Below are 18,526 nucleotides of genomic sequence, written 5' to 3' on the forward strand. Positions count from 1 at the left end.
TCGCAGAACTAAAAATCTACTGCACCAAACGTTCAAATTTGGTAGGTATGTTCAGTTGGCCCTTTAGAGGCGCACTAAGAAATCTTTTGGCGATATTCCAACTCTAAGGGTTTAAAGTTCGTCTTTTAGCATGTATATTCTTCTTATTCCAATATCTTAAAATTATAATTGAAATGTCCATACCATATGTTAATATAGAACTATAATCTAGAGAGTACCTCTTTGAAACAGTTGTTCTGGTAACTAAATTAAAAATTTTGTCAGGTTGGCATTAAGTTGAGTTGACTTTGTTAGGTTGGCACCAAGTTGAAGATTGGAATGCATTTATCCAGGACCTCCAAAATACCAATTTATCCAGTACCTCCTAAATAGGTATTAAGAAGGTCCTGATTTATCGCAGAGAAATTGATTGGGTACTGCTACTTCAATCAGAGCTATTCTTGGGAATATTATATTACTAGCCGTCAGCCTCGCTTCGCTTGCCATATCCATTTAGCCAGATGTTTAGTCTGGACCCCTGACTGGATCATCCTAACATATGATAGAAATATGACATAACATTTCAAATTTGGTAGGTGTGTTCAGTTGGCCCTTTAGAGGCGCAATAAGAACGGATTTGGAAAAATTTCCAAAGATACACCCAAAATCTGTGTTTTTTAGCATTTTCTCAGCTTTATCGAGAACAAATAAACAAAAAATGTTCAAATTTACTACAGAAGCTCAGCTGGGGTGCAATAATGTTGTGTTAGAAGGAATTTGAAATAACGCCAAATATACACCCAAAATTAGCATTCTCCCAGCTCTTCTGCTTTTCCTCACCTTTTTCAATAATACTGGGATGACTTGATTTCTTGTCTTCTTGAATTGTAATTAAGGGCTACTTATTTTCATTCATGAAACTAGCCATCAGGCTCGCTTCGTTCGCCAAATCTGTCTAGCCAGGGGGCTCCGCCCCCTGGACCCCCCACTGGATTGTCCAGAAATGAGATCAAGGGGCTCGCTTTGCTCGCCTGCATGTAGACCTCAGTGGAAACTCTGTACCGAATTCTGGAATCCGGACTGGATTGTCCAAAAAAGAGATCAGCGGGCTCGCTTCGCTCCCCTGAATGTAGACCTCAGTGGAACCTCTGTACTAAATTTGAAAGTATTATGTCAATTTGATCTCGAAAAACACCTGTTACTATATTAGCGTATCTTTGGCGAACAAAATTCTTCCACCTCAGCTAAACCTGTGTACTGATTTTTTAACCTTTTTCAATAATTGATGAAAATATATTTTTTTAAAATCAGTACACAGGTTTAGCTGAGGTGGAAGAATTTTGTTCGCCAAAGATACGCTAATATAGTAACAGGTGTTTTTCGAGATCAAATTGACATAATACTTTCAAATTTAGTACAGAGGTTCCACTGAGGTCTACATTCAGGGGAGCGAGGCGAGCCCGCTGATCTCTTTTTTGGACAATCCAGTCCGGATTCCAGAATTCGGTACAGAGTTTCCACTGAGGTCTACATGCAGGCGAGCAAAGCGAGCCCCTTGATCTCATTTCTGGACAATCCAGTGGGGGGTCCAGATAGACGAATATGGCGAGCAAAGCGAGCCTGATGGCTAGTTTCATGAATAAAAATAAGTAGCCCTTAATTACAATTCAAGAAGACAAGAAATCAAGTCATCCCAGTATTATGATCTGATAATAATATTGTTCATTCTTGTACAATGTTAATTATAAATATTATAATTATATATTATTATACATTTTTCCAGATCAAATATTTTGACAAGGCCTAAAATAACATTATTGACATTGCAATAATAACATTCTATCATCCAGCTAAGTTTTAATTATTAGCAATTTGAGTCAACCAGCCAGCATGCAATAATTTCTTCAATTACTGCAGTCAGGCATGAGAAATTGGCTTCCTTCTATCTCTATCATTGAAAAAGATTCAACAGCATTGTCAGTTTCCTGTGTTACCAGTGCTTTTTATAATAGATAGCATTCCTAGTGAGAGAGGAAAGAAGATTGGCTGCATTCGAGGCATGGTGCTACAGAAGAATGATGAAGATCAGTTGGAGAGATATGATTACAAATGAGCAAGTTTTTGAAAGAGTGGGAGAGAACCGGAACTTCTTGAAGTGGATCAAGCAGAGAAGAGCACAGCTGATTGGCCACATCATCAGACATGACACTCTACTGACAAGGATAATGGAGGGAATGGTTGGGGGAAGGAATATGAGAGGAAGACCTAGGCTGGAGTATATGAAACAATTGCTACGGGATATGAGATGTGGATCATACTACGAGCTGAAGCGGAAAGCGGACGACAGAAAAGCATGGACAGCTGCTGCCAACCAGCCCGACGGCTGTTAACCCAAGAGAGAGCATTCCTAGTACATCATCTTATAAAAGTAATTGTTAGCTCAATTATATTTTTAATTATTATTTTCAATGCAATCCAATATTGAATTTTATTCCAATTACAATATTGGAATTTGATTTTAATAATTAATTAGTTTTTTAAATGGTCCAAAAACTCAGGCAAAGTTGTGGAGGTAGAAAAGAATAGTGTTATCAGCTATGTACAATGACAGACAAGGATAACGTAATTTTGTAATTGAGTACTTCATAACGCAGACCTTACTACAGAAAATGGTTTGAGAATGCCGTTTTTTATTCCCAGGTGAAGCACACTCTTCAAAAAACTGATCATCGTCTACTCTTAATTCATGCAATTTAAATTGTTGTTTTCAGCTAGAAGTAAAAGTTTCCAAGCTTAGAAGTAGTCTATATTAGACAGCCAGCTTCACAATCGGTCTAGTCAAAAATTGAATTAGGTTTATAAGGATTAAGAAATCAAATAAATAATTAAGAATAGCTTTTCTTCGATAATTATTTACTTTTGAATATCAATAGTTCCTGAACTTTCACGTTTTGTACCTTTCTTGTAAAAATCTTCTGCGGTAAAATTTTACTATGTTGGTATCACCCGCCTGACTTTATATTTTAATTTGAAAAAATATTAATTTATTTTTAAATTTCTGTTTAATTTTCTATGTCTTAATATTTATCATGAATTATATTCAAAAGGAAACATGTAATATTTAAATATTTCAAATCGCATATTAGCCACTTAAATTTTAGTCATCTGGTTAAAAGCTCCCCTTATCAATATTGATTTTCGGTTATCACAGACGTTTGACAGTAAAGCAGAAGGGTGGTGAGAGTGGAACGCGGTTCGCGGTGATATCAGGGGATGAATTAAGCTGACAATGCTCCATTCAGCCATTCATGATCCAAAACAAATAGCTGGGAACACAAAAATGTACGTAAGTTTTTACTCTATAATTAAAACCAAAAAACAATTCTATAGATAGATTATGTACTATTTTATTTAAAGCTGATACCACTGTGCGGTGCCTGTATTATTGTATTGCTTGATATTGACAGTTTTTTCTCATAAAAGTGGTGTTACAAATTATTTTCCTAATGGAACTAAGGAAAAAATTAGATTTAAATAATAGAAACTAAGTATTTTTTCTAGATTTTTCTAGAAACTAGATTTTTTATCAATATCATGATGTAAGTTTTTGTCACAATAATGTGTTCTGCGTTTTCATTTAGCCTACTCAGTATGGTATTTATGTAAACTCAAAACTCAAGTAGCCTACAGTACTCAAATGAAAATTATGCAATTGTATTAAACCCTTCTATTGAAAAAATACATTATTTACTATATTGCTGATGAAAATCAATTAATTTTAGAAATAAACTTCAAAATGGACGTAGGTTACAGTACCAAACTTACTTTTTTTTCAAAAAAAATGTCATTATAAATAAGATTTGCTTCTTTATATTTTTCTTTTTCTATATCAGCCAATAAATTAATATATTTTAGTAAATGTAAATTATAATGCATAATTCCTTTTTTCCATTAGCTGTAACTCAATTTTTAAATTTCGATTTGTAAATTTGATGTTTTATTCTGAATATTTTTTATATTTCAAGATACAAGAGTATAGTGTTGTATCATTAACTTATTGCAATTCAAAAAAAAAACAAACAATTTAGAATGTCATAATCACACATTTATTTTATAGCAAGTTTTACTAAGAAGAATTCAAGTCAAAAATATATTTATATATAGGCCTACACCTATACATAAATAGTCTATTTATCACAATATACATATATATAATCAGCCAGTTATCATAATCCTACATTTTCATTTTGATTTAATAGTCGTCCTTCTTATAGGATTACTGTAAAACTATAAACAAAATGGAACATTGTACAACAATATTATTATCATTATATCCAATATTTAAAACTTGTACTTGATTTGAATGATAGTAAAAACTATGCTGGTATGACTTCATTTATTCGAAAAATTTCTTTGTTTGTACAGGTTTTTTAATAATAGCGTGAAGAGCTAATAAAATAGCAGGCTACTTACTGATAGCTTATTTATGGATGACAGTGGTTTTGATAGTGATCCAAAACGACAAATAATCGAGGATGATCAACTATTTCCGGTAATAATTATTTTCAATAAGATTAAGGCCAGTTGCATTTTAATTGGTTAATTCCACGAGAACCAATCAGAGAAGCCGTCTTATAAAAAAAGCCTTCTCTGATTGATTCTTGTGAAATTCATCACTGTTAAAATTTAACTGGGATTAATTGTTTTTCTTTATTAGAATCTACCTTGGTTGCAGTCCAGAGAGAGCTAGTTCCATGATCTATGATCACCATGACCATTACAGGCCCTTGAATGAATTCAATGAAAACGACATTGTTTTATGGATAAATTTAGGCCTACTTGACAAAGAATTAATACAAGTTACAAAGTGGGGCATAATGGACTTTCCATAGTTTCAAACAATCATTGAAGAGCTCACGTATGAAAAATTAGGGTTAGATGAGATTATCGATTAAAAAATGGTGCATTTCTGTTGTCATTACGCTGTGGTCTGGTGAACATCGTTGAGGTTTTGTCATAGAATCATTCTCTATAAGAAAAAATAGTATGACTTTTATATTCAGTCACGTGGTAACAGTAATGTTCTCTCCACCATTTAACCACGTATTTGCCAAAAATTAAAAATAGCCTGAGCTACAATACAAAAAATGGTCATGAGACAATAAGAATGATAGAAGCAAAAATAAAAATGAAATCGAATGAAGATGGTAGTTCAATATGAAAATTAAAAAATGGGTGTCATTTATATGAATGTGTAATATCTCAAAAATGTGTGAATATTTAAAATTTTTGTTATTTTTGTTCATTATATGAAATTATCAAGACATCTATAATATAATAAAGGATAGAATCGGCTTAAAAATGTAGGGGATTGGAAATTCACGAATGACGCCTCATCACGTCTCAACTACTGAACTGATCAACTTGAAAGTTTGCATATACATTCTTAATTTACCGAGAATGGTTATAACTATTTTCAATTATTCAAGATTTCATTAAGTCAAGTTTTCAATTCATCATGCTTCCAGTTTGTTATACATTTTTTTTGTAGGCCTATAATAATTTTTTTGTATTAATTTTTTCATATCTACACTATAATATATACAGAGTTGGTGAAAAGTATGGAAGCAGCTGAATATTTATTTTAAAAGGGAAATTTGACAATAGATCTGATTGGGAATCATATTCGAATAGAAATAACTACTGTTCTGTCGCATCAGAATTTTGGTATCAATATCTCAAACCATTCAAAAGCTAAAAAGCTATTCACATTCAAAGATACTAATAAATCATTTATCACAGGCGCGGATCCAAGTCTCTGACCCGCGGGGGGGGGGGGGGTTGACCGGAGATCCTCCCCCCCGTTCGACACCCCCAACCCGGAAAATTGTAAAAGTTTTTATTCGAAAATAGCATTTGAGAGCTTTTTTAATATTAATAATTCGATTTTTGGATTTGTTCATTGAAATGCCAAGGTTATGATACTTATTCATGCAACTATAGTGAGGTCCACGTTATAATGGAAGAGGAGAAAGATACGAAAAAACCGTTGCCGATCCTCTGTCTTGTCAATGCCTTTTATAGACGGTAGCTGATAAACGTTTATTAATGTAATATTAACTGTTCATTCTCGTTAAAAATAATCAATATATTTTATTGAGCGAGAAATTATCATTTCATAATGAATTTTCATAATTGAGATTGAATATTTTGTTAATTAATTATTAATTCTACATATTTAAAAGACAATCTGGCAACAGAGCAAAGCGAGAAAGATAGCACTATCCGCTTTGTTGAATGATAGACAAGGATAGCAATACCATTGCTAATCAAACACTGCCATTATAACGTGGACCTTACTAATCTATACTAACTGTAGTTTTTTTCAAACACCACATGGAAAAGTTTTGGGGGGGGGGGGCAATCGTCCCGATCCAGATGTCATTAAACTGGTAAACTGGTTTACTGGAGATTAACAATATTGTAGATAGCAATTGCAATGCTGCATCTGCATGCAGATAATCAGTTAACACTTAATATTAACTCAGTGCATGTTGAATGTAGCTATTTCAAATTGTATGAAAGCAAGTTGTAGACAGCATAAGATTTTTTAATTTAGATAAATGTAATTTGTAACAAAGTCAACTAGTTCTGATCACCCATTTAGCAAAGCCAATTCTTGAGATTCAAATAGCTTTTTAGCAATTTATTTATTATCTATAATTTTTTATAGATGCGATTCTAGTCACATTCTTTCCAACTCGTTCACTTCTTTTTAACCAGTTGAAATTAATGTTGGCCCACAGGTTAGCGACAGTTCATCAAGTAGCGCTGCAACAATTAATTCAACACCAAGGAAGAGTAACAGAAGCAGAGAGTTACAGAAAAAATTGGGTATGAGACTTTTATCATCATTAATAGAAAAAAGCACTGACAGTGCAATATGAAATACACATGATGGAATATGAAATACACATGATGGAATATGAAATACACATCATCACTACTTACACTACTTACTGTATAGTAGTCTACAGGCTATCAAAGCTTCTTGGACTGTTATTACTCGAATCTAGATTTTATTTCTGCTTTGGAATATATTGAAAAATGCGATGATTACAAATTTAATTATTGAAACAAGTAAATAATGAACTCTCTTGAAAGCAATAATATACCTACCGGTAAAACAGTGTTTCACTATTCGAAGCTCCAGATCAATCATGAATTATTAATGTGCGTACAGATATACGCGCCGCGAACATGAGCAATTCACTTTTAATCAGCTGACTATATCTGTATTTTTACAGAAACGGTAAGATACAGATATAAAAAGCTTGGCATCAGCTGATTAGAAGTGAATTGCTCATGTTCGCGGCACGTAAATCTGTACGCACCTTTACAATAGCATAGCATTTATTCATTTGAATATAATTGAATTAGATCTATACATCACCTCATCCATATCTAGTATATGCCACGCTCTACGTGAAAGAAGTCTAGACAACCCTAAATAAATTATAAATATCATGAATCCAACAATCTGAAACAAAACCTACTTTTCCAACATTCCCAGCTCGTCGAGCTTGGCATTGCTAGAGATGGGTGTAGTATCACTCAACAACTAATGTTGATTTTTTTGGCAATAAGTGTATGGCTAACAATGATGTACACCTACACACAATAGACGGGTGTATAGTGCAATAAATAGTGCTTGTCAAGTGAATGATAAACTGTTAGAATCTAACGATTTAGTGCCGGTTGCACAAAACCCGGTTAAATTTGAACCGTGATTAATTTCACGAGAACCAATCAGAGAAGGCCTTTTTGATCAGACGGCTTCTCTGATTGGTTCTCGTGGAATTAATCACGGTTAATATTTAACCGGCTTTTGTGCAACTGGGTCTTAAACTTTCAAATTTTATTAAACGATCCCTTGTTTTATAGATTCATAATTCTATTCAGGTTGCGTAGACATTGATTCTTTCTAATACATGCTTTACTAACTATCAAATAATGTTCTCTTTCTGTAATGCCAACAGAAAGACGTATCGAGCAAGCGAAAAAGATACATAGTAAACAAGAGGCGAAAAAGAGTCCATCTCTAATTCCAATTCAGAGACTTCCGATACCTGGCGGAAGACCCTTACCAAACATCAAAGAGCAGCATCCACTGGTAAACTGGGATTCAGATGAGAGGTTTGTTACTGTTACTTCTATACTTCTAGATTGGTTTGTTTGTACCTCAAATTTGGCTAGCATAATTCAACAATAATTGACACGTAATAATCATAGTAAGAGAAAACATTAGACAAGTATCTTTCAATGTACAATATCTGTAGTTCCACGGTTGAATCTTTCTTTTTGCAATTGCAATGAAACGTACAACAGAAGTGAGAATTTTATAAAAGTTGTGATAACTGCTGCACATAGAATGCATAGACATTTCCTTTGGGAAACATCCTAAAAGTAAGGTGCATTGTCCGCACCCAGCAACGATCCATGAACTAAGAAGGTGGAGAAACTGCCATCCCCAAGATTTACTGCACTGTCAATACAATGTTTTCATAACAAGCTATGAACGCCAAATAGGAGCAGATCTTTCAGATGTGGAAGATACATCTTTCGACTTATTGATTATTATAGAAGTATGAATGGCATGCTGAGTTCATAAATAAAGATTTTGGTACTTGTTTTATAAATATATTCGTGATATGACATTATTTCATGATTACCAGTCTTCTTGTGCCATTCTGTATCCTTGACTCAAAATCCTATCACAACAAAATCGGTCAGTTTTAATTAAGTGGGACTCTAAATTGTTACAACTTTATCTCCTTGTGTGGTATCATATTAATTTATTGATTCAATGATACAGGACCAACAGGCACAGACTTTGCACAGGAAAACTTTTCCTTCCCTGATTGTTGATGCAAATACTAGTCCAAAAAGTAGGTTACGGTATGTTTCTTTCACTCATCAATTTGTGTATAATTTTCCAGTGCAAACTTATAAACAAGAAATTTTGAATTTAGATGGATGGAATCCCAAATTAAGTTGAATAACAAAATTACACTTGAATCAACATAAACAGAATTTTGAATAATTTTAAGATTAGCATAGAAATTGTGTATGCCACACAATCTTCAATCCTTTCCCCTTATTTTTGTAAATGTTACCATAGGCAACAGCCTTGTAACAATTATCAATAAATATATCTTATATTATTTCATTCTCAATGTTGTTTCGTTTTCCACTTTTTTCCTTTCTTCCAGGTCTCCTTATCTTTTAATTCTATCAGGCACATTATAGTGTTATTTCTTTGCTCTTCGCAATGTCCTTCAACAATGTTGAATCATAAAACATTGCTGAGTTTAGCCATGGTTATAGAAAAAAATTAAATCTAATACCAACAAATGTGGACCATAAATATGACATAAAATTCTTGTACAAACTATTTTTTGTGAATTATTGGTACCTAATACAGAACCTTTTTTATATCCCAAGTTTTCCAACATAACTGTTGATACAACTTTGTTACAAGTGGAATAATTCAGCCATTCCGAAATATCTTGTAAATTGTGGAAATTTGAAATTAATCTTAAATTAATAACCAATTTCTTCCATTTAAAACTGAATGTACGTACATCTAGCAAAGCTGTGTTGTTGGTTTGATTTTTTTGCAGTGAAGAATTGGACTTTTTCCCGGTGTCTAGAACTCGAGACTCCAAGCAAGAGTTGACCGACACATTTAGCATAGAAGACTTTGAACTGACACCAGAAGAGGACGATCTGGATCTTCGTCCACCAAAAACAATGAACTTGTGTTGCAATTGTCGTAACTATAAATTTAAATGTACAATATTATAAGATTTTTTTATCTGCGATTTGGGCCGATAAGTTAATGATAACGAATTATTGGTTTTTCTACAAGTATTGTGACTTTGTATAAATAATCGATTTTGATTCACTCGATATCGCATGACAAATCCGAAATATTCATCTTCTAATAATAAAAATTCGTAAAGTTACATAAATATCATGACAAAAAAACACATTTACACGAATCGAGATGACGTAGCTTTAGTGATTTTGAGCTTGCTGTATGAAACAACAATAATAGTTGGATTCTCTTGATATTTGAGAAGTGAATTTTACAATTAAAAAAACGAGAACTGGAGCCTATTAAGAAAATAGCATCTACAATAGAATCGATTTTTCAAATTTAACTAACATAAAATTGTTATACTTGAATAATAGAGAATAATAATGATCTCTATTTTGAGCTCAAGTAAAATTTATCAAAACCACCATCTTGGGAACAACATATTGAACAAAATATCTGTAAATGTTTATGCTAAAATTAATTGCTGATTTTAACAAGGTTATAATCTGGTGTTATAATGGGGCGATGTCAAGATACACCACCGTCAAAGTCAGACACATCCATCCTAGCACTAAAAATCAGTCTTGTTTTGGCGGTGGCTAGTTTTGTCGTTCTTGTGCTGAAAAAGAAGTGTCTTGTTTTGGCGGGGCGAGTCCGTGACTAATTTCTCTACCTGGAAAACAGTCTCTGGTTGTCGCTATCTGCTTTTGACGCCTATGTCAGAATATCTTGGAAGTAAACTGGTTTCAATTTTGGCACAGACTGTACTTTCTTTGAAATATTCTGTTTATAACTTAGAGTGACTGTAGAAGTGTGTGTGTCACGACCGTTAGACAATACTCCTGCGTGACATTGTCTCTTATCTCAACCTTATTATTTTAGTTCTATTGCTTACTCTCTCATTCTCCCTCTCGCTCTCCTCCTCACTCTCTCTCACCCCCTCCCTTACCCTCTCTCTATCACTCCTGCGCCTTTCGCTCTCGCTCTCACTCTGTCTCACACACACACTCTCTCTCTCTCTTACCCGGTTGTGTGCTAATGTTCTCCTTTCTTCAAAACCCCTCAGGGTTTTGTTATTATTTCATAGAATGCTTCAGACATATTATCTTCAACCTATCTTGAATTTGACTTTCCCATGCCTAGATTTGTAATTTTTTTTGTGTCAATAATATTCATTACTATCAACTCTTGCTTGTAATATTGTGAATTCCCTCATTCCACTGAGTAGGATTGTATAATATAGTTAATGTAGCATCGTACTGGAAGTTTGATGGTTGAATGTGAGAGAGGGCCGGCCTTGCAAAAAAACTAAAACTGCAATTCAATTGAATCCTCACTTCTTCACTTTCTCACTATAGGCCTATATCCCTCAGAAACACACTCTCTTGTAAAATACTCAATCCCCTACACTGAAATAATTTGACTCCTTCAAGTTAGGTGCTCCCAACTTGATAATACCGCCCGTTGTTCTCTCAATAATATTTGTTGAACGAGAGCTAGCAAGTTCTTACTTTTTACTCAAGTTCAAAGTTGTTGCCAGTCTGTGGGTTTGCTTGTTTGTTTGAATGCACTACAATAACTTCAGAAAGAGTTGATCGATCAGCTTCAAATTTTGAACACGCACTCTTCGAACCTTTTTACAGATCAAGTTCGTTGAACAACAAAATATTTTACTCACTTCTTCGTCCTTTTTCAGGATATAAAAGTAACATTGAAAGTACTACATGAGACAAAATAACTTGCTCCTGAGTGTCTGCCTGACTATTATCTTTCAGTAGCATACGCGTAATATTAATGATACAAATTGTGATGGCAGTTGCTATGTCGTTGGTATTATTAATTTGACAAACTTTGAATTTTGATTCTGAATCATCTACCCATACGGAGAAACCTATAAAGTTCTATGGATTCACGTAGGCCTACAGCGTAATATTAATAGGAAAACAGTTTGATGTTCCTTTTCCCAAGATAATTTGACAGTGGGCTCCACAGGGATTCCTATTCAAATTAAAAAAAATCTGTAGGTAGCTTCATAATTTAGGTCTGCCATCTTCGTTCCGCCACATTGGATTAAACATTTTCTTTGGGAAGGTTTAATACAAGATTCAAATAAAGAATTTCAAGAGACAATGAATGGTGGAAATCGCTCATCAATGTATCAAACCACCGTTTCAAAGATATTCACATTTTAGTGTTGAAGTTTTTGGATATCTGTGATACAGAAATATTGCTCGCCTAGAACAGGATAGATTATTCATCACATTCTTATTATTATCGTTCCCTAGCAACCTATGTTAAGCGTTTATGTAGTCGCTGCTAAGAGAGATTTATGTGATAGCTATATACCTGAATAATAGTCCATAGTCAATATTCTTTATTACATATTCTTCAAGAATAGCAATTGTTGTCAAGAATAAAAATATATATAATTAAATATATTTGAATTGTTTGTATTCGAAATTATATTTTTGTTCACTGCCAGTCTGTCTCCTGTTTCAAGAAATTCACATAGTTCGTACATGGGCCTTCCTTTGAGAAACTCACTAAGTCTTTTTTTCAATGTCACACAATCCAGCCTCTTTATCTTCTCCGTTAGATGATTCCACAGTTTTCTGCCCACGTATGAAGGTTTCTCTTCGAAGATTGCAGTCCTGTGCCATGGGAGTACATAGTTGTCTGCCTGCCGAGTGACGTATTTATGAACATCTGTGCCTCTTTGGAGATTTAGTCGGCTAACATGGGTGATGACTTCCATGATATTGTAGATGTTGGTCACCGTCATGATGCCGAGATGACGGAAGGCATCTCGACATGTCTCCTTTTGTTTGAGACTTGCCAGTGTATTAAATACTATCAAATACTATATTCGACTAAACAACGAGTGACCCAGAAGTGAACTTGCCAGAGTATTTAATACTATTAAATACTATATTCGACTAAACAACGAGTGACCCAAATGAAGCGATTTAAAATATGAAAAAAGAAAGATGGGAATGCAAAAATATTATAATATTTGGAACTCCATAACTTATCATTTAATTAACAGACATTTATGGGATTAGTAATTTTCTGGAAAACACTATTAATTGGTAATAATAATTTAGCAATATTGCACTAATAGTTTTAATTTTAGATGACTCTCTCCTGGATTATTGAAATCTGTGCTGGAGATTCCTCAGTGATTGCTGCATCATCTGAGAAAACCCCGTGAAAGTGAGCTCTGTTCGAAATTAACAGAATGCTCAAGTATAGACATTTAGAAGTAAACAACCATTTCATTTAAATCGTTTAAATAATTAAATAAACCATTTCATTTAAATAATTTGTTCATTGAAATCGACCCCATCAGTATTTACTCGTGAATTACCGGTAGTGTATTGTTAATGTATCAAGATTTGAGAAGATAATATAAGCATCTTATTAGTTTTTCTCTCAATGATTGTAATGTATGGCTCAATTTCTTTTATATAACTATAAAAATATCACAGTTTATTACATTCCAGTTCAATTATCTTGTTTCACCATCCATTTCTAAGTAGAGCTCATAAGTATCGTAATCTTGCCATACAATTACCATACAATAATTGAAGTTGATTTCATTCAACTTTAGTGGCGCCATTTCACCAAACTGCTAGGGAGGGGTGGGGCAAAAACCAAGAGGTATTGGGGGGGGAGGAATACCCCCAAAGGATAGAGAGACCTGGGTTTTTCCCCATAAACGTTACATTCGAAGATGTTATTATATGCTTCATTTTTTTCCAGTTTTACATAAATGTGGTTGAAGTATCAATACAGACATATTATACATTATTACTTATTAAATTCAATCATGAAATATTTATTAGAAATTTAGGTCTACAGAGAGGCCCTAAAGTAGGAATACACTAAAACAGATTTCTTAAAAATCATGGAAAAAGATAAATTTTTCTGTTACAATGACAATTTCATTGGGGAAAATATTCTTATTGGAAAATAACTTTTAGTTAGAAAGCTAAAGATACATCAAGCTGTTCCCATAATTCTCAACAACTCTTTACATACATTTGATTGTCTGATTGTGCCCTTTGTCTTGCTTTCACTGTGACATCTTGCAACTTGTTAATTCTCACATTGAAATTTATTCAATAACTCACTTATTGTGCTCTGATCAATAAGTGTACCCATTCTGTATTCAAACTATACCACAGAGAAAAATATATTCTATTACTCTGTACCCATACTTTCAAGGCAATTTTGCTACATTGTTTATACTGTAGAAGGAACTATACTACTGCTGTTAAAAAAAAGTATTAAATTTTCATGAGACTCTAAGGATTCGTGTAGATAGACCCGCATTTTCATTATTTATCTGATCCTTGAGGGGGGCTTAGGACCCCCTTTTCACTGTCCCCCTTATGACTGATCAATTTCAAGGCCTCTGACATGACCTAACGACTGTTTCCAGGCAGCTGGGACTGGCAGTTTAACGTTTCCAACCGAAACACGGGAGTGGTATGAGAAACATATCTTGCCCGGGCCGGAATTTGTTATACATTATTTTATAATAATAATAATTCATTGGATATTCTAATTAGTTATTATTATTATTATTATTTTATTCTAGCAGTTGGTCCTCGGCTGCGAGTTTTAGGATTGGTGATACCGCCGTTGTGCAAGAGGCGGATGATGTGGAACTTGCACCAATTTAAAAGAATATATTCTAAGTTATTTATTTTGTTGTCCAAGTTGTTTTAGGTAGTTTATAATCTCTCAATTATTCTTCATCCCATATATATTATAATAAATTACTTTAAAAATGAATTGGTTGTTCACTATATTATACATTATTTTAAATATACAAGACCGTATGAAAATAGTCTCATGAGGGTAAATGCAACGTTGCCAAATAAGATTTGATCAACTTCGTCTATATCTTATAACTAGCTGATTATAAGTAAGAATTAATATTGATATTTTCATAATACAGTACACCTGAAGAATTGGCAAAGTTTATGGTAAGGGGTGAGGAGGTACTCAGCTCTTCCAACTAACATCGGATTAGTTTTATGCAGTCTACTATAACAGACGTTCCCATATGGATGTTACTATAGACGTATTTACCATCGTATTCCATTTCTGTTTGTTAGTTTGTTTGTCAGTATGTCTGATGGAAATCGAAAACGGCTTTAACGATTTTGATTAAGTTTGAAACATAGTATATAGTTTGAAATATAGTGAGTTTGTGATACGAAAATCATCATTTTAATTAGGACTCATGTTTAGGATAACTCACTGAGGGAACTTAAAAATGATCAGGTAATAATATTCATCAACCGAGTAGCAGCTGACTGAGAGAGTTTATCACCCCCCAGTAGACTACATTCAACACAGTAGAACCACTATAATTTGTAGCTTACGGGACCAAGCATTTAATACGAATTTTGGAGGGTGACGAATTATATATCAAGCTCTGCAATATCGAGGCTGATAAAATAAAATACGAAAAAATATATCATGGATACTGATCCCATAATTACCCATAATTAATTCATGATATAGCCTGTATGAATGGATATTAGAAAATATTGTTAAATATTAATTTGACATACTTGTAAAAGATTTCAGAGATCAATACAACCGTTCATGAGCGAGTTCTTCAACCAAGGGTGTCTCTAGTTATATTATTAAATTTAAATCCATAGAACTTTAAAGTTCACTCCGTATGGGTGAATAATTCACAATCAGAATTCAAAATCCCTAAACTAATAATACCAATTACTATAACGTTAAATGTATTGCTATCACAAGTTGTATTAACTAATACATGTGGGTGGGCTATGTTGAAAACAAACAATACCTAGACAGGCAGACAGACATTAAAGAAAGCGAGTTGATGTAAGTTTCGTATATTAATCAGCTGAATTCAGCGGAGTTATCAGTTACTATGGCATACTAGTGTATTTATCGTTATAGGAATACTAGTTACAGTGTTTTTGATGGCAAAACTACGAATTATAGAGTTATCGAGAAGTTTCAGTGTACTCACCAATCTTGACTATTGAACTATTAAGTGAAGTTATTTTTGTTTTGTGTCAAGAAATTTACTAATAGTTATATTATTCAAGCTCCAAATAACTGCAGAAAAGAGAGACAACTGCACAAAATAGGAATGCTTTATATAACGAATTATACAGTTACAAGATAAGTCATCGCCTGATATTACTACGAAGTGGGATAGAAAAGAGTGATAGGTTTCAGAAATAAATTGTCAATGGTCTTGTTAAGAATAGCCTACATGTGGGGATCCATCAGAACAATAACCATTGTTTGAAAACCCAGACAGCTCTGCGTAGTACAGTCCGTCCAAGAAGTATACCTTTTGGAAGTGTCAGAGATTCGATGTGTCTGACTTTGTCGTGTCTGTACGAATGTAAAAGTGTCCGGTTTTGGCGCCTAACGCACACGCCAATTCGAGACTCTTTCAAAACAGTCTTTCCCTGTCGCTGGCGTACGGTGTCGATGGATGAGATAGTCGCTGTCCACTCCTGTCAGGTTCTGGGTGTGTCGGAGGACTAAGGTGGCGCGTTCCCTTCCAGCCTATTTGTGAGTGTTCACTGTGAGTTATTCATTTTGAAATTATTTTTTGTACTTATTACAAAATCACGCATTCGAGATGAGTTCTTGTGGCAAATGTATGCAACCTGTCAGTTGCAATACAGATAAACTTTGCTGTAGGGAGTGTACGTCTTATTTCTAAATATCATGACAAAAAAACACATTTACACGAATCGAGATGACGTAGCTTTAGTGATTTTGAGCTTGCTGTATGAAACAACAATAATAGTTGGATTCTCTTGATATTTGAGAAGTGAATTTTACAATTAAAAAAACGAGAACTGGAGCCTATTAAGAAAATAGCATCTACAATAGAATCGATTTTTCAAATTTAACTAACATAAAATTGTTATACTTGAATAATAGAGTATAATAATGATCTCTATTTTGAGCTCAAGTAAAATGTATCAAAACCACCATCTTGGGAACAACATATTGAACAAAATATCTGTAAATGTTTATGCTAAAATTAATTGCTGATTTTAACAAGGTTATAATCTGGTGTTATAATTTGGTTTCAATTATGTTGCGTAGTCCACAAGTTGGAGCAGAATTACTACCCCTCAATCATATTACTATTCCTAATTCAGGTGATTCAAGTAATTTGATAAAATCATTCGATGTTAGAAAATGCTATTCATAACTTGAGAATAATAATATTTCCTGTAGTTTTTTAAGCTTGATATAAATTCGTGAATATTCAACTAGGTATACTGTGGTACTTTTCTGTAAGTTGTGCAATTCTGAATGATTGAATGAATAAATAAATTTAAACCTTGAAATATAACATCTATGAAAATGATGAACTAAAATAACAGTGGGGTGTACCACACCCCACAGCCGACAGTTTCCTTTGCAGACTGAGCACTAAGCAGTAGCACACTGACAGTAAAGGCTGATTTACACAGTGCCAGTCGGCTTGCCAGCTGTTAAGGTAGCCAGTCACTGGGTGCCAACTACTGGCACTGTGTACACGGATCACGCCAGTAACTGGAGAAGCCAGCAAGCCAAGGACGCGCCAGCAGCTGGCAGTTCTAGCACAACAAATACTGTTTTACTGGCGCGCCAGCTTCCCCCTCTACCGCGTAACCTCAGTGGCGCCAGCCGACAGACACTGTGTCAACGGCAACAGTCGCCTGCCAGTCTCAGTCACTGGCCGGAACAATAGCAACGTGTTTAGTAGTATTGTTTGTAAATTGGCTAATAAGTGACTAAGTTTAATAGGTTTCTGCCAATTTTTAAAAAAAAACCAAGTCTTCACATAAACCACGCTCGCTGTGGAACTACCCCAACACATCCGACTTGTTCCAGTAGCTGGCAACGTGTAAACAGGGTGCCGCTTTTAAGCTTTGATATTGACTGGAAGGTCACTGGCGGCAAGCGGCGACTGGCATGCCAGCCACTGGCTCGTGTAAATCAGCCTTTAGTGCCAATGGGGCAAATACATAAGAATAACATAAATTGAATTTACATAGATGTCAATATCCCAATACTTTGTTCTAAAGGAGGAATAACTCAAATAAAAATTGTTGGGGTTTGGTGAACCCCAGTGTTTTGTTTAAAGGTAAAGAGTAGTTGGTACTATTTTGACCTAGTCAATAATGTGTTCACTCACTAACTTTGTGTCATTAATTTTTCAGTGCAGATTCAGCTCAAAATAAAATAAAGTTTTTTCATTGAGTTATCAGTTATTAACAATAAATTTATGCACAGCCTAAAGCTAAAACTTGGTGTGAAACTATGCTGTTTGATAAAATGTAAGCTTCCTGCAAGTGATTCCATAGCACAACGAAAATAAAAAGATCAATAAAACGTAATGCTAAATATGTTATTACGCTCTTGTAGATTTTATAGCAGTAAATATTTGTATATCAGTAAATATTTGTATAGCAGTAGTTTGTGACTTTGAAGTTTCTACAAGTGATCAATGTTTTTTTATTGTATCGCATGTGTTAAGTTTGTGATGGAAATTTGTAGTGATGTAATAAATTTTCAAAGTTAACCATGTTGAGCTTCATTAGTTTATAGAAAATAGAGCATGAGTTATACCACGAAACGTATTTGTGATAA

General features: G+C 34.0%; 1 protein-coding gene across 1 annotated transcript; it reads left to right on the top strand.

The window, feature by feature from the left end:
* Positions 1-3,059: 3,059 nt before the first annotated feature.
* On the top strand, positions 3,060-18,458 carry LOC111047001 (protein FAM219A). Its single transcript, XM_039421330.1, has 6 exons — positions 3,060-3,323; positions 4,406-4,531; positions 6,786-6,873; positions 8,019-8,175; positions 9,663-10,360; positions 16,947-18,458. The coding sequence occupies exons 2-5, from the start codon at positions 4,466-4,468 to the stop codon at positions 9,844-9,846; spliced, it is 495 nt and encodes a 164-aa protein (XP_039277264.1). The 5' UTR covers positions 3,060-3,323; positions 4,406-4,465; the 3' UTR covers positions 9,847-10,360; positions 16,947-18,458.
* Positions 18,459-18,526: the final 68 nt, after the last annotated feature.

This window comes from Nilaparvata lugens, chromosome 2 (assembly GCF_014356525.2).
Source record: "Nilaparvata lugens isolate BPH chromosome 2, ASM1435652v1, whole genome shotgun sequence".
In the NCBI taxonomy this organism is placed as follows: Eukaryota; Metazoa; Arthropoda; class Insecta; order Hemiptera; family Delphacidae; genus Nilaparvata; species Nilaparvata lugens.